The sequence below is a fragment of the Globicephala melas genome, chromosome 1, assembly GCF_963455315.2.
Source record: "Globicephala melas chromosome 1, mGloMel1.2, whole genome shotgun sequence".
In the NCBI taxonomy this organism is placed as follows: domain Eukaryota; kingdom Metazoa; phylum Chordata; class Mammalia; order Artiodactyla; family Delphinidae; genus Globicephala; species Globicephala melas.
Window position 1 is genome coordinate 106976184 of NC_083314.1, and position 23574 is coordinate 106999757.

The 23574-nt window shown below is 38.7% G+C and overlaps 1 protein-coding gene across 2 annotated transcripts in view; it reads right to left on the reverse strand.

Moving 5' to 3' along the window:
• Positions 1-6738: 6738 nt before the first annotated feature.
• RPAP2 (RNA polymerase II associated protein 2) overlaps positions 6739-23574 on the reverse strand; it is an 83640-nt gene continuing 66804 nt past the window's right edge. Inside the window, exons 12-13 of one of the 2 annotated variants that reach the window (XM_070044153.1) lie at positions 11065-11214; positions 6739-8845 (exon numbers count right to left, since the gene is read on the reverse strand). In XM_070044153.1, coding sequence (XP_069900254.1) covers positions 11073-11214 — 142 coding nt within the window. In that variant the 3' untranslated portion in view covers positions 6739-8845; positions 11065-11072. The remainder of the gene's footprint in view (positions 8846-11064; positions 11215-23574) is intronic. The other variant, XM_030868659.3, reaches the window with a different exon arrangement.

Genomic DNA, 23574 nt, shown 5'->3' on the forward strand with positions numbered 1-23574 from the left:
TAGGTATTTTGTTCTTTTTGTTGCAGTGGTAAATGGGAGTGTTTCCTTAATTTCTCTTTCAGATTTTTCATCATTAGTGTATAGGAATGCAAGAGATTTCTGTGCATTAACTTTGTGTCCTGCTACTTTACCAAATTCATTGATTAGCTCTAGTAGTTTTCTGGTAGCATCTTTAGGATTCTCTATGTATAGTATCATGTCATCTGCAAACAGTGACAGGTTTACTGCTGCTTCTCCAATTTGGATTCCTTTTATTATTTATTTATTTTTTTATTCCTTTATTCCCTTTTTCTTTTCTGATTGCTGTGGCTAAAACTTCCAAAACTTTGTTGAATAAGAGTGGTGAGAGTGGACAACCTTGTCTTGTTCCTGATCTTAGATGAAATGGTTTCAGTTTTTCACCATGGAGAATGATGTTGGCTGTGGGTTTGTCATATATGGCCTTTATTATGTTGAGGTAAGTTTCCTGTATGCCTACTTTCTGGAGGGTTTTTTATCATAAATGGGTGTTGAAATTTGTCAGAAGCTTTTTTGGCATCTTTTGAGATGATCATATGGTTTTTCTCTTTCAGTTTGTTAAGATGGTTTATCACATTGATTTGCGTATATTGAAGAATCCTTGCATTCCTGGGAAAAACCCCACTTGATCATGGTGTATGATCCGTTTAATGTGCTGTTGGATTCTGTTTGCTAGTATTTTGTTGAGGATTTTTGCATCTATGTTCATCAGTGATATTGGCCTGTAGTTTTCTTTCTTTGTGACATCTTTGGTTTTGGTATCAGGGTGGTGGTGGCCTCGTAGAATGAGTTGGGGAGTGTTCCTCCCTCTGCTATATTTTGGAAGAGTTTGAGAAGGATAGGTGTTAGCTCTTCTCTAAATGTTTGGTAGAATTCGCCTGTGAAGCCATCTGGTCCTGGGCTTTTGTTTGTTGGAAGATTTTTAATCACAGTCTCAATTTCAGTGTTTGTGATTGGTCTGTTTATATTTTCTATTTCTTCCTGGTTCAGTCTCAGAAGGTTGTGCTTTTCTAAGAATTTGTCCATTTCTTCCAGGTTGTCCATTTTATTGGCATATAGTTGCTTGTAGTAATCTCTCATGATCCTTTGTTTTTCGGCAGTGTCAGTTGTTACTTCTCCTTTTTCATTTCTAATTCTATTAATTTGAGTCTTCTCCCTTTTTTTCTGGATGAGTCTGGCTAATGGTTTATGAATTTTGTCTATCTTCACAAAGAACCAGCTTTTAGTTTTATTGATCTTTGCTATTGTTTCCTTCATTTCTTTTTCACTTATTTCTGATCTGATATTTATGATTTCTTTCCTTCTGCTAACGTTGGGGTTTTTTTGTTCTTCTTTCTTTAATTGCTTTAGGTGTAAGGTGTTTCTTTAGGTAGGATTGTATTCCTATAAACGTCCCTCTTAGAACTGCTTTTGCTGCATCCCATAGGTTTTGGGTCCTCATGTTTTCATTGTCATTTGTTTCTAGGTATTTTTTGATTTCCTCTTTGATTTCTTCAGTGATCTCTTGGTTATTTAGTAATGCACTGTTTAGCCTCCATGTGTTTTTATTTTTTACAGATTTTTTCCTGTAATTGATATCTAGTCTCATAGTGTTGTGGTCGGGAAAGATACTTGATATGATTTCAATTTTCTTAAATTTACCAAGGCTTGATTTGTGACCCAAGATATGATGTATCCTGCAGAATGTTCCATGAACACTTGAGAAGAAAGTGTATTCTGTTGTTTTTGGATGGAATGTCATATAAATATCAATTAAGTCCATCTTGTTTAATGCATCATTTAAAGCTTGTGTTTGTTTCCTTATTTATTTTCATTTTGGATGATCTGTCCATTGGTGAAAGTAGGGTGTTAAAGTTCCCTACTATGATTGTGTTACTGCTGATTTCCCCTTTTATGGCTGTTAGCATTTCCCTTATCCATTGAGGTGCTCCTATGTTGGGTGCCTAAATATTTACCATTGTTATATCTTCTTCTTGGATTGATCATTATGTAGTGTCCTTCTTTGTCTCTTGTAATAGTCTTTATTTTAATGTCTATTTTGTCTGATATGAGAATTGCTACTCCAGCTTTCTTTTGATTTCCCTTTGCATGGAATATCTTTTTCCATCCCCTCACTTTCAGTCTGTATGTGTCCCTAGGTCTGAAGTGGGTCTCTTGTAGACAGCATATATACAGGTCTTATTTTTGTATCCTTTCAGCCAGTCTATGTCTTTTGGTTGGAACATTTAATCCATTTACATTTAAGGTAATTATAAATATGTATGTTCTTATTACCATTTTCTCAATTGTTTTGGGTTTGTTATTGTAGGTCTTTTCCTTCTCTGTGTTTCCTGCATAGAGAAATTCCTTTAGCATTTGTTATAAAGCTGGTATGGTGGTGCTGAATTCTCTTAGCTTTTGCTTGTCTGTAAAGGTTTTAATTTCTGTGTCGAATCTGAATGAGATCCTTGTTGCGTATAGTAATCTTGGTTGTTAGTTTTTCTCTTTTATCACTTTAAATATGTCCTGCCACTCCCTTGTGGATTGCAGAGTTTCTGCTGAAAGTTCAGCTGTTAACCTTAGGGGATTCCCTTGTATGTTATTTGTTGTTTTTCCCTTGCTGCTTTTAATATTTTTTCTTTGTATTTAATTTTTGATAGTTTGATTAATATGTGTTTTGGTGTGTTTCTCCTTGGATTTATCCTGTATGGGACTCTCTGTGCTTCCTGGACTTGACTGACTCTTTCTCATATTAGAGAAGTTTTCAACTATAATCTCTTTAAATATTTTCTCAGTCCCTTTCTTTATCTGGGACCCCTATAATTTGAATGTTGGTGCATTTAGTGTTGTCCCAGAGGTCTCTGAGACTGTCCTCAATTCTTTTCATTCTTTTTTTTTTATTCTGCTCTGTGGTAGTTATTTCCAATATTTTATCTTCCAGCTCTCTTATCCGTTATTCTTCCTCAGTTATCCTGCTATTAATTCCTTCTAGACAATTTTTAATTTCATTTATTGTGTTGTTCATCATTTGTTCTTTAGTTCTTCTAGGTCTTTGTTAAACGTTTCTTGTATTTCCTCCGTTCTATTTCCAAGATTTTGGATCATCTTTACTATCATTACTCTGAATTCTTTTTCAGGTAGATTGCCTATTTCCTCTTCATTTGTTTGGTCTGGTGGGTTTTTACCTTGATCCTTCATCTGCTCTGTGTTTCTGTGTCTTCTCATTTTGCTTAACTTACTGTGTTTGGGGTCTCCTTTTCGCAGGCTGCAGGTTCGTAGTTCCCGTCGTTTTTGGTGTCTGCCCCCAGTGGCTAAGGTTGGTTCAGTGGGTTGTGTAGGCTTCCTGGTGGAGGGGACTGATGCCTGTGTTCTGGTGGATGAGGCTGGATCTTGTCCTTCTGGTGGGCTGGACCACATCCAGTGGTGTGTTTTGGGGTATCTGTGACCTTTTTATGATTTTAGGCAGCCTCTCTGCTAATGGGTGGGGTTGTGTTCCTGTCTTGCTAGTTGTTTGGCATAGAGTGTCCAGCAGTGTAGGTTGCTGGTTGTTGAGTGGAGCGGGGTCTTAGCATTGAGATGGAGATCTCTGGGAGAGCTTTCGCTGTTTGATACTATGTGGAGCCGGGAGGTCTCTGGTGGTCCAACGTCCTGAACTTGGCTCTCCCACCTGAGGCACAGGCCTGACACCCAGCTGGAGCACCAAGACCCTGTCAGCCACATGGCTTTTGGGAAGTCTGGGGTCTTCTGCCAGCGTTCAGTATGTGTTCTGTAGGAGTTGTTCCACATGTAGATGTATTTCTGATGTATTTGTAGGGAGGAAGGTGATCTCCACGTCTTACTCCTCTGCCATCTTGAAGGTCTACCATACTGTTTTGACTACTGTAGCTTTGTAGTATAGCCTGCAGTCAGGGAGTGTGATACTTCCAGCTTTGTTCTTCTCAAAATTACTTTGGCTATTTGGGGTATTTCTGTGGTTTTATATAAATTTTAGGATTATTCTAGTTGTGTGAAAACTGTCATGGGTATTTTGATAATTGCATTAAATTTGTAGATTAATTTGGGTAGAATGGAGATTTTAACTATTAATTCTTCTGATCCATAAACATGGGCTATCTTTTCACTTATTTGTATTGTCTTCAATTTCCTTCATCAGTATCTTATGGTTTCTAGAGTATAGGTCGTTCACCTCCTTGGTTAAGTTTATTCATAGGTATTTTATTCTTTTTGATACACTTGTAAATGAAACTGTTTTCTGGAATTCTCTGACAGTTCATTATTAGTGTATATAGAAAGGTAACAGATTTCTGTATGTTAATCTTGTATCCTGCAGCTTTACTGAATTCATTTATTACTTTTAATAGTTTTTTTGTGGATACTTTAGGGTTTTCTGTATATAGTATCACACCATCTACAAACAGTGACAGTTTTACTTCTACCCTTACAATTGGATGCCTTTTATTTCATTTTCTTGTCAGTTGGACTTTCAATACTGTGTTAAATAGAAGTGGTGAGAGTAGGTATCTTTGTCTTGTTGATTTTAGAGGAAAAGTTAGTTTTTCAATGTTGAGTATGCTGTTAGCTGTGGGTTTGTCACAAATGGCCTTTCTTATATTGAGATGTGTTCTCTCTATACCAACAATGATGAGAGAATTTATCATTAATGGATGTTGAATTTTGTCAAATGCTTTTTCTGCATTATTGAGATGATCGTGTGATTTTTATCCTTCCTTTTGTTAATGTGGTGTATCACACTGATTGTGGATACTGAACCATCCTTTCATCTCTGGGATAAACCCCACTTGATCATGGAGTATGATCCTTTTTATATATTGTTGGATTTAGTTTGCTAATATTTTGTTGAGGATTTTTGCATCTATATTCATCAGAGATACTGGCCTGTAATTTTCCTTTTGTTTAGTGTCTTCGGTTTTGACATCAGGGTAATATGGTGGTCTTATAGAATGAAATTGGGAGTGGTCCCTCTCCTTCAATTTTTTGGAATAGTTTGAGGATAGGTATTAGCTTTTCTTTTTATGTTTGGTAGAACTCCCCTGTGAAATTGGTCCTGGATTTTAGTTTGGTGCAAGTTTTGTTTTGGTTACAAATTCAACTTCACTAGTAGTGACTGTTCTGTCCATACTGTCTGTTTCTTTTTGATTCAGTTTTGGAAGGGTGTATGTTTCTCAAAATTTGTCCATTTCTTCTGGTTTGTCCCATTTATTGGGATATAATTGTATGTGAGGTAAAATTGACATTTAAAATTATATTAGTTTCAGGTGTATAACATGATTTGATATTTGTATATGTTGCAAAATGATCATCACAGTAAGTATAGTTAACATCCATTACCATATCATTTTTGTAATGAGAGCTTTCAAGATCTACTCTTAACAACTTTCAAATATGCAATACAGTATTAACTATAGTCACCATGCTTTACATTGCATCTCCATGACATATTTTATAACTGGAAATTTGTACCTTTCAATCCCTTTCACCCATTTTGCCCACCCCCAACACCCTGCCTCTGGCAACCACCAATCTGTTCTCTGCACCTATGAGCTTATTTTTTAAAATAGATTCCATCTATGACCTTTTTCAAAAAAACAGATTCCACTTATAAGTGAGATCATACAGTATTTGTCTTTCTCTGACTTATTTTACTTAGCATAATGCTCACAAATTCCATCCATATTGTCACAAATGGCAAGATTTTCTTATTTTTCATGTCTGAATAATATTCCATTGCATAAATATATATACTACATCTTGTTTACCCATTCATCCATCAATGGGCACTTTGGTTGTTTCCATATTTTGGCTATTATAAATAAAGCTGCAATGAACATAGAGGTGTATATATCTTTTTCAATTAGTGTTTTCATTTTGGGGGATAAATAGCCAGAAGTGGATTTGCTGGATCATATGGTAGTTCTACTTTTAATTTTTTGAGGAACTGCCATACTGTTTTCATAGTGGCTGCACCAATTTACATTCCCACCAAAACATCACAAGGGTTCCCTTTTCTCCACATTCTTGCCTACACTTGTTACTTTTTTTTTTTTTTTTTGCGGGACGTGGGCCTCTCAGTGTTGTGGCCTCTCCTGTTGTGGAGCACAGGCTCTGGACGCGCAGGCTCAGCGGCCATGGCTCACGGGCCCAGCTGCTCTGCGGCATGTGGGATCCTCCTGGACCGGGCACGAACCCATCCCCTGCATCGGCAGGCAGACTCTCAACCACTGCGCCACCAGGGGAGCCCTTAACTTTTTAAGAAACTGCCAGATCACTTTCCAAAGTGGCTGAATCATTTTACATTTCCACCAGCAGTGTATTAGCACTCCAGTTTCTCCACATCCTCAAGAACACTATCTTTGTCTTTATTATAGTCATCTAGTGGCTGTGAAGTGGTATCTAATTTTGGTTTTAACTTGCATTTCCCTAACAACTAGTGATGTTGAGCATCTTTTCATATGCCAAGCCATTTGGATATCTTCTTTCTGAAATGTCTATTCGCATTTCTGCCCACTTAAAAATTGAGTTGCCGTATTTTTGAGTTTTAAGAATATGTAATCTGGATGTCATTTATCAAGTATGATTTGAAAATATTTTATCCCAGTCTGTGGTTTGTCAATTTGTTTTCTTAATGTTTTTCTTTTTCTATTATGTAAGTTTCAGATGTACATTGCTCAGGACCACTTTATAGCATAGCCAGCTTCTTTAAAAGAATAAAGACTAGACTTCCAAAAGGTTTCATCTTAAATTGTATTTATTTTTATAAATTATTTATTTTTGGCTGTGTTGGGTCTTCATTGCTGCCTGCGGGCTTTGTCTAGTTGTGGTGAGCAGGGGCTACTCTTCTTTGTGGTGCATGGGCTTACTGCGGTGGCTTCTCTTGTTGTGGAGCACAGGCTCTAGGCACTCAGGCTTCAGTAGTTGTGGCATGCGGGCTCTAGCGCACAGGCACAGTAGTTGTGGTGCACGGGCTTAGTTGCTCCGCAGGATCTTAGTTGCTCCGTGTGGGATCTCCCTGGGCCAGGGCTCGAACCTGTGCCCCCTGCATTGGCAGGTGGATTCTTAACCACAGCACCACCAGGGAGGCCCTAAATTGTATTTATTGACCTAATTCTTCACTGTTCTTTAGAATCCAGAGTTGGACTATGAGGCTAAAATGGGACTTTTCTCAATTTTCTGGTCAACTGATATGATGGCTGTAATAATCCAGAAGAAACAGGTCATTATATTTTCTTGAAGTTTCAACTTAAGATTTCAGCTTTCATTTTCAAATAAGTAGAAATACTATATCTTCTATCTAGAATGCAAGGACTTGCTTATCCTTGTTGGAATAATGGTTCCCCTCTATCTGGTGAAGTCACTCTGTCCGGTGGTGACTGATAAGTAGCTCTAACTGTACAATTATTGTGGCTAGAATTCCAGAAATGGTCAATGTAAGTTCATCTATTTGGTCTTCACGGATTACCTGTGAAACAAAAAAGGACACCTGAATAAGACACCTAAAATATTTTTACCAGTTTTGGGGAACACTGTGTTGTCTCCCCAATATACATTCCATTTTCCCCTATTATGTAGCAACAGTGGGTTGGGTAGAATAAACCCAGCTTCATATTCAGCTTGAGGGGTAGGCCCTGATAGATCTAGGTCAATTAGAAAATCCTCTTCTCTCTCCTCCATTCCTTGCTAGAATGACATGGATTAGTTCAGAAGTGCCCTCAATTAGTGTGAAAAGTTTAAGACTCTCAGTAGGACAGTGAGGTATGCTGTAAAGCTGGGAACTACTGAATGATTCTGCCATCTGTAGTAGACAGCTTCTAAAATGACACCCAATGAACTCTGCCTTCTGGTATTCGTCCCCTTATATAATCCACTCACCTTCAATATGGGCTGAGTCCAGTGATTAGTTTCTAACTAGTCATGGAATACAGAAAAAGTGATGGATGTTACTTCTGAGATTAGTTACAAAAAGACTGTGGCTTTCATCTTGGGTTTCATCTCACTTGCTCACTCTGAGGGAAGCAACATGCCAAGCAGCAAGGCACACTCTGGAGTGGCCCACGTGGCAAAGAACTGAGAGTGGTCTCTAGGCAACAGAGAATGAGGAACTGAGGCCCCGAATTCAACAGCCTGTGAGGAACTAAATCCTGCCAATAACCACATGAGTGAGCTTGGAAGGGAATCTTCCTCCAGCTGAGCCTTCAGATGACATTGCAGCCCTGTCAGAGAGCTTAACTGCAACCTCATGAGAGACTCTGAGGCAGAGGCCCTAAGCCAAATTGTGCCCAGATTCCTGACTCACAGAAACTGAGATTAAAAAAAAAGTTTGTTTTAAGCCACTAAATTTTACAGTAATTTTTAAGCTGCAAAAGATAATTAATATACTAGCATAAGAAAAGCTAGTTTGAGCTGGGTTTTTTTTTTCTTCCCTGTTATTTGTAACTGAAAGCATATTAACATATCCTAGCTATTAGTAGTCTAATCTTAAAAAGGGTAGGCCATATTATACACAAAGAATTTTGTGAACTTATGGTTTACAAATATCATACAAACAACAACAAAAAAAACCCATCTACCTATTCACAACCATCTCCATTTCTCATATGGAAAATTATGTAATAAGGCCTCATTCATTCAGTGTCCCTTTTAATACTGACAAAGTCCGGGCAAAGATTTACCTTTGATTACTTACACAAATGAACAATGTAAAAAAAACAATGATCACAGGGCAACTGTTAAGTCCACTTAAAACATCTATTGTTTAGGGAATTCTCTGGCAGTCCAGTGGTTAGGACTCGGTGCTTTCACTGCTGCAGCGTGGGTTTGATCCTTAAAAGTACTTTAAAGAAATGAAATTGAGTTATTTGTAGTGAGGTGGATGGACCTAGAGACTGTCATACAGAGTGAAGTAAGTCAAAAAGAGAAAAACAAATACCATATGCTAACACATATATATGGAATATTAAAAAAAAAGTGGTTCTGAAGAACACGGGGCAGGACAGGAATAAAGATGCAGATGTAGAGAATGGACTTGAGGACACGGGGAGGGGGAAGGGTAAGCTGGGACAAAGTGAGAGAGTGGCATGGACATATATACACTACCAAATGTAAAACAGATAGCTAGTGGGAAGTAGCCGCATGGCACAGGGAGATCAGCTCGGTGCTTTGTGACCACCTAGAGGGGTGGGATAGGGAGGGTGGGAGGGAGACGCAAGAGGGAGGAGATATGGAGATATATGTATATGTATAGCGCAGAAACTAACACACCATTGTAAAGCATTTATACTCCAATAAATATGTTAAAAAATGATGAACTGCATAAAAAAGACTAATTTGAACTTTCAGCTTTAAAACAAAAAGTACTTTAACACCATTTGTTTATATACAAGCATTAACTATGCTAATTAAAAATGGTTCTTAATTGATACCTATTCATTAAAGCAGGTCTGGAAGGACCTCTGGTTAGGCAGGCGCTCTTTGTTCTCAGTCTATCTGGAAAAGCAACCTTTCAACCAATGGAGATAGGGTGTCGTGAACCCTGAGGGGTATGATTAATTCAGTCTTCTGTAACTGAAGGTCAATAAAACAAAAAAACTCCAAACTTACTGTACTCTTAGAAGGGCCTTTGAACTGGTGCTTCCACAGGCCAACCTGAGCACACTGCCTAAGTAAAAGCCTTTATTTTACAGGGTCCTCAGGGGAGCAGGGTTGCATGAAAAGGTCACTAGGTATAAGTCTGGAGGCAGTTACAGTGCTAATTCCTTATTTTCTATTCTCTAGCAGGTTCAATAAAGTGATGATGGCATTCTTTCTTGCCTGCCAAATATGGCTCTCAAATATCCTTGTCGTATATTTACAGATTTACTTGAAGAGCTGTTTTTTTAAAACAAATATTCAAATAATAAAATGTAAAATGATATAGATCAGTAGTGTACTTCTGGGAAGGAGACAGGACTGGAGGCAGAAGTGAGGGGGGAATTTTGCTTTTTTTTTTGCAGTACGCAGGCCTCTCACTGTTGTGGCCTCTCCCGCTGCAGAGCACAGGCTCCGGAAGTGCAAGCTCATCAGCCACGGCTCACGGGCCCAGCCGCTCCACGGCGTGTGGGATCCTCCCGGACCGGGGCACAAACCCATGTCCCCTGCATCAGCAGGCGGACTCCCAACCACTGCACCACCAAGGAAGCCTGGGAATTTTGCTTTTTAAAATTATACATGCAATTCTGTACTGTTTAATTTTTACAACAAGCTTGTATTGCTTTTATAATTTAAAGAATAACTGAAAGTTAAAAAAGAGGAAATCCTCCTTAAGAGGATCGCATTTGTAGTTCAGAATGAATTTTGTTAATCATAACATTAAATCAATACCTATCTGAGCACTTCAGAGTATGTGAAGTAAGAAGTAAAGGGAGGAAGAGATGGAAAGTTGTGATTAAGGCAGAATCAGGGAGGGGACATTCTGATGGGCAGTTTTTTCTTTTTGAGGGGGGGTAGTTCTTAAAAAGAAGCAAAAACTTGGGATAGTAGAAGAGGGCTTATGTATCTGGGAGCAAGGTCAGGATTCAACAAAGCCAGACTTGAAAATTCACCTGTTTATCTGCACATGAGATGACTAAGGTATTGGCTGGGCTGAGGAGGGAAGTAGGATGAGGATATTCTCAAAGATCACTGCAGCAGTTTGGTTGAAGTAAACTGCTACTTGCTGGGAAGAAACATCAGATGGGACATGCAGGATGGGATGGTCTAGATTTGAGTATGAAGCTGATAGCAACGAGTTTCCTGGATTGCAAGAAACAGAACCTATAAAGTTCTGTTATAGGACAGTAGCCTATAAAGAAAAAAAACGAAGATGGGGCATGAAGTAACAAGAGTGGACAGGAAATGACTGGAGCAGCTGAGAACTAAGGGATATTGTGTTCTACCATAGCAAGCTGAAGTCATCTGGAGGTCTCTACTTGATTTTTAAAATGTCCAATTTGAAAACAGAATCCAAACAGGCAACAAATGAAAAAAAACAAAAAACAACAACAACAAACTAAAGTAAAACACAATGAAACTCACCACTGTGGTTAACAGCTGGTTCTAAATATGATGGTTAAACTTTCAAGGTCTTCATTCTTTAAATGTAATTCTTCAAGCAGGGTGGTCAAAAACTGTGTAAACATTACATTTTCCTGAGAATGCTTCTGAATGCCGAGAATTGAGGTCAGTCTGAAACACCAAAAATATTAAATATATCCATGAAATTGGAAGGACTAAGGGGCTCCAGTCTCTAACCTGGCAGAGGGGATTTCTGTGAGGATAATGAAGTCTATCTGATTTAACAAAATTCCCAGAGAGAGAAGGCTTTACTAAAGCTGAAGAGAAATCTCAGGAAAAGACTGAAAAATCAAACGTATTGTTACATAAGGAAAGAAGCCTAAAAGCCTTAATCCAAAACATGTTCATTATGCCAGCAAAAACTACCAAAATTCTTCCCAGAAAAGAAAATTAATGAAGTCTTTCCACATGGTGAAAGGAGGTTGTGTAGAGAAGCTTAGAGGTGAGAACTGCTTTAAAAAAAAATTTATATCAACTGTTTAGATTATATCACCTGAAAAAAAAAGACAATGAACAAGATTACCTTTTGGATGAAACCTTAACATTTTTATTTTTGTAACACTAAACACATGAATTACATCTTAAAAGGCACTTAATACAAACTTCACAAGGAACACAATGCTTTCTTCTCTAACCATTTCCAGTAAATATCCTTAAAGACTGATTACATATAATAGATTATTTTTTTTTACATTTATTTATTTACTTTTGGCTGTGTTTGATCTTCGTTGCCACGTGCCGGCTTTCTCTAGTTGTGGTGAGCGGGGCTACTCTTTGCTGCGGTGTGCGGGCTTCTCATTGCGGTGGCTTCTCTTGTTGTGGAGCATGGGCTCTAGGTGCATGGGCTTCAGTAGTTGTGGCACATGGGCTCAGCAGCACAGGCTCAGTAGTTGTGGCGCACAGGCTTAGCTGCTCCGCAGCATGTGGGATCTTCCTGGACCGGGGCACGAACCCGTGTCCCCGGCATCGGCAGGTGGACTCTCAACCACTGCGCCACCAAGAAAGCCCATAATAGATTCTTAAAAGTAATTTTCACTGAATGTGATTAGTAAACATGATTTTTAAAAAGTGAACAATATCTAATCACAAACTGTGCAGACCATTCCTTTTCATAAGTTTTTGTATCTCCAGAGAGCATGCTTCACAGAGCCTTTGCAAGAACATTCTGGAAAGGTTTTTGGAAGAAAATTCTTTTTTCCCCAAATAGTCTACACTTCCCACACAAACCTCTTACATATGCTTATTTAACCTTGGTCGTTGCCAGTGGGCACATCAAATATAAATAAAATAACCCTGATTTAAATCAATAATGCTCAAGAAATCAGAGCAGAACAATTCCACAGTAGTGAGTGTAGAATGAGAAATGTTATTTTCTGAGACAGATTTCTTCCTTGCTTATTAGCCATCTCATACAGAAAACAGAAATAAAAGGAAAATTTTGTTAGAATTGTCCAAAGATGCCCTAGACTCTGAGGAGGTGGTAGATTCTCTATATTCCTGAAGGTATTTTAGCAAGAATTGGAGACTAGGTAACTCTAATAGTCCAGTGAAATCTAGAGTTCTACCCAAGAAAACCACTTATTCCTTCCCCACCTCTCCTCTGTTTCTTTACAGCCAGCGGATGGAGTACCAGGTTCTCATATGAGCTTTGTCTGCAAGTATTCTCCAAAGGTATTTTATACTTGAAAATAGGACTAAGTCTTATTTAGGATTAATCCTTATTTAGGATTAAGTCTTCTTAATCCTTAGTCCTTATTTAGGATTAAGTCTTCTAATGCCAAGCTCAAGCTGTGTACTTGGGTGAACTTATAGGCAGTTGTGGCCAGCTTTTCCTGAGGCATTTTCCTGCGGAGAAAGTGGAACCCAGAAGTCAACTCTGTTGGCTTTTCTCATACTTAGGTGATGTCAACATTAAAACATCAAGTTGCTGCTTCCCCACAGTAAGACCAAAGATACTGGGGATGGGATAGCACTGGCTAAAAACAAGAAGTCAGAGCAGTCAGATCAGATGTCAGCTCCACAGAAATCTAGTTTTTGTGTGTTTTTTTTTTAGTTTTTGAATTTTATTTTTTTATACAGCAGGTTCTTATTAGTCATCCATTTTATACACATTAGTGTACACATGTCAATCCCAATCACCCAATTCAGCACCCCCCCCCACCCCCCGCCACTTTCCCCCCTTGGTGTCCATACGTTTGTTCTCTACTTCTGTGTGTCAACTTCTGCCCTGCAAACCAGTTCATCTGTACCATTTTTCTAGGTTCCACCTACATGCATTAATGTACGATACTTTTCTCTTTCTGACTTACTTCAGAAAGAGAAAAACAACTGTCAGACTCTGTAAGATAGTCTCTAGATCCATCCATGTCTCAACAAATGACTCAATTTTGTTCCTTTTTATGGCTGAGTAATATTCCATTGTATATATGTACCACATCTTCTTTATCCATTCATCTGTCGATGGGCATGTAGGTTGCTTCCATGACCTGGCCACTGTAAAAAGTGCTGCAATGAACATTGGGGTGCATGTGTCTTTTTTTTTTTTTTTCCGGTATGCGGGCCTCTCACTGTTGTGGCCTCTCCCGTTGCAGAGCACAGGCTCTGGACGCGCAGGCTCAGCGGCCATGGCTCACGGGCCCAGCCGCTCCGCGCCATGTGGGATCCTCCCGGACCGGGGCATGAACCCGTGTCCCCTGCATCAGCAGGTGGACTCTCAACCACTGTGCCACCAGGGAAGCCCCGCATGTGTCTTTTTGAATTATGGTTTTCTCTGGGTATATGCCCAGTAATGGGATTGCTGGATCATATGGTAATTCTATTTTTAGTTTTTTAAAGAACCTCCATACTGTTCTCCATAGTGGCTGTATCAACTTACATTCCCACCAACAGTGCAAGAGGGTTCCCTTTTCTCCACACCCTCTCCAGCATTTGTTGTTTGTAGATTTTTCTGATGATGCCCATTCTAACTGGTGTGAGGTGATACCTCATTGTAGTTTTGTTTTGCATTTCTTTAATAATTAGTGATGTTGAGTAGGTTTTCATGTGCTTCTTGGCCATCTGTATGTCTTCTTTGGAGAAATGTCTATTTAGGTCTTCTGCCCATTTTTGGATTGGGTTGTTTGTTTTTTTAATATTGAGCTGCATGAGCTGTTTATATATTTTGGAGATTAATCCTTTGTTGATTCATTTGCAAATATTTTCTCCCATTCTGAGGGTTGTCTTTTCGTCTTGTTTATGGTTTCCTTTGCTGTGCAAAAGCTTTGAAGTTTCATTAGGTCCCATTTGTTTATTTCCATTACTCTAGGAGGTGGGTGAAAAAAGATCTTGCTGTGATTTATGTCAAAGAGTGTTCTTCCTATGTTTTCCTCTAAGAGTTTTATAGTGTCTGGTCTTACATTTAGGTCTCTAATCCATTTTGAGTTTATTTTTGTGTATGGTGTTTGTTAGGGAATGTTGTAATTTCATTCTTTTACATGTAGCTGTCCAGTTTTCCCGGCACCACTTATTGAAGAGACTGTCTTTTCTCCATTGTATATCCTTGCCTCCTCTGTCATAGATTAGTTGACCACAGGTGCATAGGTTTATCTCTGGGCTTTCTACCTTGTTCCATTGATCTATGTTTCTGTTTTTGTGCCAGTACCATATTGTCTTGATTACTGTAGCTTTGTATTATAGTCTAAAGTCAGGGAGTCTGATTCCTCCAGCTCCGTTTTTTTCCCTCAAGAGTGCTCTGGCTATTTAGGGTCTTTTGTGTCTCCATACAAATTTTAAGATTTTTTGTTCTAGTTCTGTAAAAAACGCCATTGGTAATTTGATAGGGATTGCATTGAATCTGTAGATTGCTTTGGGTAGTACAGTCATTTTCACAATATTGATTCTTCCAATCCAAGAACATGGTATATCTCTCCATCTGTTGGTATCATCTTTAATTTCTTTCATCAATGACTTATAGTTTTCTGCATACAGGTCTTTTGTCTCCCTAGGTAGGTTTATTCCTAGATATTTTATTCTTTTTGTTGCAGTGGTAAATGGGAGTGTTTCCTTAATTTCTCTTTCAGATTTTTCATCATTAGTGTATAGGAATGCAAGAGATTTCTGTGCATTAATTTTGTATCCTGCAACTTTACCAAATTCGTTGATTAGCTCTAGTAGTTTTCTGGTGGCATCTTTAGGATTCTCTATGTATAGTATCGTGTCATCTGCAAACAGTGACAGTTTTACTTCTTCTTTTCCAATTTGTATTTATTTCTTTTTCTTCAGATCAGCTGTCAGCTCCATAGAAAACTAGTTTTTGTGTTTTTTAAAAATGGTAATTATATGACATATCCAAAACAATTTCTCCAATTATCAAGGAGACTACTGTTTGGCTCATATATGAAAACAAAGTTTTCTCAATTACTTCTCAAAGTGCCATTAGTATGTTTAAAACTTAACCCTCAAATTAGAAATCAATGGTGACTACTAGATTTCTCAACCTGTGTGCCTAATGAAAGCAGAAAATTAAAAGCATTGTAGATAAAAAGTTTGTAAGAGAATTGTTCTATCAATTACCCTAGGTAGAAAATATTTTGGGGGACTTCCCTGGGGGCGCAGTGTTTAAGAATCCACCTGCCAATGCAGGGGGCATGGGTTTGAGCCCTGGTCCGGTAAGATCCCACATGCGGTGGAGCAACTAAGCCCGTACACCACAACTACTGAGCCTGTGCCCTACAGCCCGTGAACCATGACTACTGAGCCTGCCTGCGTGCTGCAACTACTGAAGCCTGAGTACCTGGAGCCTGTGCTCCGAAACAAGAGAAGCCACTGCAATGAGAAGCACGTGCACCGCAACAAAGAGTAGCCCCCACTCCCCGCAACTAGAGAAAAGCCCACGTGAAGCAACAAAGACCCAACACAGCCAAAACTAAATAAATAAATTCATAAAAAAAAAAAAGAAAAATGGTTTGGGAATAGTGATACTTCTCTAGCAAACTTATAAAGCTAACATTATTCTATAATAACTTTATTGTAAGATATGTTCAAATTTACCCAAAAGTTCTGTTCATAAAGAAAAATTAGGGTTAACGAGAAACTAGCTAGGAGTGAAAAGAAAAAGGAAAGCAACAATGCAATCTCGCTCGTGAGCCCATGACAAATACTGTGAATCAATCATTCTTTTCTTAATGAGCTTGGACCTGTTTTGAGACTACTCAAAATAGGGCTCTGAGCAACCACTTATGATTTCTGGCAAGTTGAATATCAAAGCCTTAGGGTCTATCTATAAAATAGGGCTAATAATACTTAAGTTCCTTAGAAGTTATTATTACAAAAGTCAAGTAGGATACTGTAAACAGGTTTTTAAAAGATCAATTATAATAATGATTTTTTTTTTTTTTTTTGCGGTATGTGGGCCTCTCACTGTTGTGGCCTCTCCCGTTGCGGAGCACAGGCTCCGCACGCGCAGGCTCAGCGGCCATGGCTCACGGGCCCAGCCGCTCCGCGGCATGTGGGATCTTCCCGGACCAGGGCACGAACCCATGTTCCCTGCATCGGCAGGCAGACTCTCAACCACTGCGCCACCAGGGAAGCCCCTATAATAATGATTTTAATACCAGTTACCATGTGCTACCTTGGAGTTTTACTATATACTTGTTCTAAGCATGAATTATCTCCTTTAACTGCACAATGATGCTGGGGGATATAGTACTGTTCCCATGAGGAAAGAAAGGCACAAAAAATGGAAGTGCCTTCCCCAAGGTCACAAAGATAGTAAGCAGCAGGTCAGGCCTTTGAACCCAGGCAGCTTATCTCAAAAAGCCCATGCTCTTGGCTAATATGCAAGCTTTCATACTTTGTAGGCTATAGCTTTCATTCTTTGTAGAACACTACATAAACACTACATAAATTTAATCTTTAATCTATAGAACCTTATATAAATTTAATCTTTACTTGCCTGATTGATGTATACTGTGCCCTCAATGAACATGCAGAAGAAACAGAATTTTTTTTTTTTTTTTTTGCGGTACGCGAGCCTCTCACTGTTGTGGCCTCTCCCATTGCGGAGCACAGGCTCCGGACGCGCAGGCTCTGCGGCCGCTGCCACGGCTCACGGGCCCAGCGCTCCGCGGCATGTGTTATCTTCCTGGACCGGAGCACGAACCCGCGTCCCCTGCATCGGCAGGCGGACTCTCAACCACTGCGCCACCAGGGAAGCCCGAAACAGAACGTTTTAAATTTGCTTTTGAGAACTACAGGACTACAAATATAAAAATAGCTAGTAGCTGGCAGGCAGAAGGAAATGCTAACAGAGAAATCACGCAAGGTCTGGTGTCTGTTAGGAGACAGGAATAGCAGTTTGGGACCTGGGGATTTCTGCAGCAAGTCATCAAGCAGATAGATAGCAATCCTTAGGCATCTGGAGCCAGGATTTCCTGCCTGCTCTTAACACTTGAGCCCTAAGAGTTGTTGCATAATTATACTCCTGGAAAGTTAGCCAATGAGATTTCCTTTAACCTTACTTATTCCCTTGTGTTTCTCCTTCAATCTTTAACTGAAAAGACTTCTTCCCCACCCCCCAGTCCCTAACACAGAATGTAATGATCATAAGAAATATGTTAGCTTTCTAAAAATTTTAAGTTGACTTAAATCCTTTTTGGAATAAGCTGAGGTATAAATAAATAAATACTCTAATAGTTCCTGTGCACCTCTAAACATTAGTAATCCAGTGGGTTACTTTTGGGGAGTCATGTAAAAATTGTGTTTTTCTTTTTAACATATCCTCCCTAGAAACTAGGCTAATACAAAAAGAAAAGGACGGTTTTGACAAGTTATAAAGTCATAATATGTCAAGAAAGATGCTAAACCCTGAAAATATAATTTTATGAATGATTCTTTCAAAAGAATTATGATTTGCTTTTATCTCCAAAGTAATTTACATTTAAAGTTGAATAAGGGCTATATATAATCTTTGTTTTCCAGATTCCTTGACTCATCTACTTTAACATGTTTTATTACTTAATAGCAACTGGCTACCTGCCCACTCTACCAGACTGACTGCTTACTGGACATCTGCTGAATTTCCATGTCATCTCTGTAGCAAGAGGCTTCTGTGCCTATTTGCACAGATGAATCTGAGGCAAGATTGTAACTTTTTATCAGACTGTTATGGTTTTTGTCAATGATAAGAGTTGGCTGTTGCCACTGCCAAAGATGCTACTAATAAACTGCAAGGATTCTTTTTAGGGTACATGCCACCCTAATGATAGGTATCATCGGCTGAATGGGGTGTGAGGACCTATCTGGGGTGTGAGGAGCACTACACTGAGCTTGGAGACAGGGCTCTGTGCAGAATCTGCTTTTGTTAGCAGTGACCATGGAAGAGGGCTTTGGAAAGCACAAAGCACTAAGCAACGTAGTCTACGTGTGCTTAGAACCAGGCCCAAGGACAAATGAACAAAGACTTATTACTGGAACTATTCTTTACATGGTCAATTATGGTCTCTTAATTGCCACTCTGAAAGCCTCATCTTAGTTCTTTTTCCGGCTGACTGCAGTACTTGATGTCCTCAATCATTTCCTCCTTTCCTAGAATTCTCCTTCTTTGGCTTTTCAGGAACTGTCACAGTTCTCCTCCTCCTCCTACTGAATCTTTATGATCTCTCTTGTTGGCATTTCTTTTTTTTATCAGCCCATTAATAATGATAGGTCTTACCTATGGTTTCATATTGACCCTCTTCTGCACTACATCCCATCTCATGGCTCTGATTATCAGTGATCCAAATCTTTAAGTTCTCTCTTGGGATTTTTCTCCACTTGGATGTCCAAAAGGTACCTCAAATACATTATGTTCAACCCTGAAATTCTGAGCTCTCATTTTCATCAAAACCTTCTAGTATTAGAAACCTCAGTCATCTTTAAATCTTAACCCTTAATGTTCTTTGTTCAGTCAGTTACCAAGTCCTGCTGATTCTCCTCTGAGGTGCTTCTTGAATCCATTTCATCTCCCCCACTCTCACTGTCCCTGTCCTAATTCAGATGCATCATCTCCTTGGACTACCATAGCTATAGCCTAAGTGGTCTCCCACTCCAGTCCACTCTCCACATTGCCACCACAATCCTCTCTCACAGATCTGATTAAGTCACTCTCTTGCTTTAATAACTACTTATAGGAGGAATCAAGTTTCTTTGGGCCTTTTATTTTCCTTGTTTCTATCACATGAATATTTTCATAAATATTTCAAATAATATGAAAGTATATATTGTTGGCTGTATATATTTTTCGCACCAAGCAGAAAGGTGGAAGACTGGGATCACATTTTACTCATCCATCTTGTATTCCTCACAGGCTTGTTCTCTTAATACATAATTTGGTGAATGATTATAGAACTGAAACTGCTGCTACCCCATACTAACACTTCTCAGTGTACTACAAGAGGTCCTGGACAAACTATGGTCTGTGGGCCAAATCTGGCTTGCTGCTTTTGTAAATAATTTACCTTTGTAAATAAACTGAAAAACAGCCATGCCCATTTATTTATGTATTCTACAGCTGCTTTTGTGCTACAACAGCAGAGTCGAGTAGTTGGGACTGTAGGGACAGCAAAGCTGAAAATATTTATAATTTGGCCCTTTACAGAAAGTTTGCCAACACTTATACTAGAAGATTATTATGTACCAACTTTAATTTAAAGTGAATAACTCAATCACTAATATAATGTTTTATATACTATAAGTCTGATGATGGGAGTTATTAAAATAGGAGATGAGAAATCCAAAGGAACCACTTGGCTCTAGGATACTCAAAGTCTGGTCTGTGAAAGATCTCCTGTACACTGAATCACTTCAGTATGGAAGAGGCTTAACAAAACCAACAATATCTCATAATATCTACCAGGTGGAGAGAGAACTTTCCCTGGCTCACTCCACTCCAGCCAAACTGACCAACCTTGCCTCAATTATGCCAGGGTTTAGTTTGTCCTCACTTAAGGGCTGGCTGTTTTCTTTCCTGGGGGTGCTCTTCCCCCAGATCTCTACATGGTTGACTCCTTCATGTAATTCAGTTTTGTTTAAATGTCACCTCTCCCACCTGAAATCTATCCTCACTTTCGCCTGCTCTACCTACCTACTTTGTTTTATTTGTCTCATAGTCCTTACTATTGTTTAGTTCTATTATTTGTTTGCTTGTTTACTGCCTATTTCTCATCCAGAAGAAGGTGAATGTCACGAGCACAATGACTCGTGTATTCACTGCATTCACTGTATCCCTCATGCCTGGCACATTGTAAATGATCACTAATTACTTGTCGAATGAAGAAATAGCTTAAGAGGTCACTAATTTATTGTGCTTACTGAAATACTTTTTCTTCTTCATAAAATATTCCTCCTTTCATATTTAGAGGAAGGAAGGGAGGAAACATTTTCTTGACGACTTCTGGTCGCACATAGTGGCATCCTCCTGCTAGAATATTTCAGAATATCCATCAGTGAGGTGAGATGAGCTTTAAATTCATCAGGTAGGCCAAGCATTAAATCAAGACCTATCACTTGTTCCTGCATTTCCCCTCCTCCCTTCCATGTGTCCTGAAACTCAGTGTTGGCCAAGAGTGTCACTAAGTGTTGGCTTAATGTCACTGAGCAGGCTTGATTTGTCGCTTAATTCACTCCAGTCTGTAGAGGAAACTGTGGAGCAAGGGGCTGGCCTTTGAGTGGTTGCTTGGTGCCTTCCTCTGGAGCAAAAGTACTTTAGCCTCACAGGTTAAATGTGAAAGGAAAGGAAATTCCTTTCACTCTAAAGGAGATGACACTTGGCCAAAAGGAAGAGCACTTTCGGATTTCCACAGTCCAACTAATACAGGTCTTTATTTCTGTGTATTTCTGCCTGTTACTACTGTTTTTGAATGGGGTGTGTTCTTATTCTTTCTAGATCAATGAAAGTAACAATGTAGCCACAAAATGAGGACTCAGTTGTTTTTGGAATCTATACTCCCTTTTAGTCTCCTCCCATTTAAGAAAAGAGACTCAAGATCCTTTCTTGATATAGTGATTGGGACCCTTTACACAAGACAGTTAAAAAACTACCTCCATGATCATGAAGGAGGGAGATTCTATACTTCTATGTGTAGCATGCTGCAACGGTTAACGCATTTTAAATCCTGGACATTGTTCCTCATATATAATCTAAATGGCCCTTGCAGAATTTTGGGGGGGCCCCCTCTTAAAAGTTATTCCTTCATATTCTTGAAAATGGTTCTCAATTCCAAGTCCTTTTAATCTTTCCTAATAGATGCCATCTAACTGCTCCTTATTCAGATTGGTGTTATTCCCCATGTCCCCCACTTCTAGCTTCTCATTTTCCTAAAATGCAATGTCCCAGAATATAAATATTTTTCAAATTCATTACTTCAAAACATAGAACAATATACCTTCAGAGAAAGATATCATGATGTAAAATCTTTCACATCTAAGTTATCTTTGAAGTACAATCTCAGAATCTTATTAACCTTCTCCCCTTTTTTGTTAGAGTCCCTAGGCTCCTCCTTTCCTTTTAATCCTTTACCTGTGTATGCTAATCATTTACCTGCTTAGCCTTTTAATTAAAGAACAACTTCCACCCTATTATATATGGAAAGGGACTCAAACCTCTGTTCCAGTCCTACAACTTCTAATAGTGAATATCAAAGAAAACTACAATTAACTGGGCCCAAATAACTACTCTACTTAAATAATATAGTAATATACCACAGTTGGTATTTAACAATGTGCTTTATATAGGAAATACCTTTAAAATAATCAACAGAAATTGTGATTAGCAGTAAGAACAAAATATTTTTATGTTTCAATTTATTTCCTTCGTGTACTTTTAAATATGAATAAAAACCTCTAAAGGTGACACTAAAAGGATGGTTTACCACAAAAAGTCTGTATGCTGGAGAATATGATTTGACAAAAACGACATAACTTGCAAATGTATAAATCACAAACAAGAGAGGAAACTTCTCATGAAAACTCCACTGATTCAAATCTCTATTCTGAAAAGAAAGGCAGCCTTCTATAACCAGTTCTTTACCATATGGTAAATGGCATGATGACAAAAGCAAAAAAAGCCAAGTGTCAAACTGCATCTTATTGATAAGACCTTTATTTAGCTGACTGCTGCACATATGCTACACATCAAAAGGAGAGATTGGAAGTCAGGTTAGGACAGGTACCCTCCATTTGTTATTACTGAGCTATCAAACAACATCTGGTTAACAGGAATTATTATATACAGAATTAAGAGGAGTTTCGAAGTTTGACAACTGAAACAAGATATTTTTAATTAAAAGTGGCCTTTTTATAAATCTTTTTATCCAAGGATTTAGGGCTGTACAAACTCTTGATTAAGGCTCAGAAGAAAGTTACCTATGATTTTGTGAGTCACTGGTTTGTTTCACATTAACAGAGAAAGCTATATAAAGAGTTAAAGTTATGGTTTACTGAAGAAGTGGAGCTAAACAACTGATGGGTCTCTAGGTTATCCATCTCCTGGAGTGCATTAAAAGTCAGTAATGAACTTGGATATTTAAATGGTCTTCCCATTGTGGTCGGTATTGCTTTGATCACTGCATTCATTCCCATTGGGGAATATACAGTGCGACTCTTGTAACACTGGAAATCACGGCATGGTCTGATTTATCCTTTCCTGAATAATCTGGGTAATATGGGTGAAGATCACATCAGGCATTTGCCTTAAATGATATAGCACAGACATCCCTTAACCTGTCCGTCAACACTAAGAAGCAGTAACTCTTAGAGTTTCCTAAGGGTTTATTACTGATTTCCAAACTTGCACAATCAAACTGGTAGGCTGCTGTAAAATGACACTGAACAACACTCCTCATATTCAATATAATCTTAAGTGAAGAAAATGCTGTGAGAATGTCTATGTGAATAAATGTCACCAGAAAGCATGCTTCTCTATGGTTTGGGGTTGGAGGAAAGGATAGGAAGTGAAAAGCCACACTTTTCTTTTTCTGTACCTATCAGATTTGAGAAATTACTGGGTTCCCACAGAGTTCTGTTGCAGTAGGGAAACCTGTTCTGCTGATTACCACACATAAAGGTGATGAATATGCAGACCGCTAAAAGATAATGCTGGGCTTAAAAGAAATTTTTTTAACACTCACTCTCTCATCCTTCAGAAGTTAGGGCTGGGAAGGAGGAGTATTTCTGTTAAAAAGAAGTATTTTCAATGTTTACATGCACAGGCACTATGCTTGTTACTTTACCAGTGAAAACAGAACAGATATTACAAGACCTGACACTTCAGGGGCTTAGAATCAAACAAAACCAAAAGTCTTCCAGGATAGATGAGGCATCTTTATTACTATTGGCCTGAGTAACTGAAAAATCTGAACGATGAGGTTTAACTGCACAGTCTTCTTTGATGAGGCTATACCACTTAATTTCCTCAAGTGTGATTTAGTCTCAACAACCCAGCTAGTTTCCTTTTGA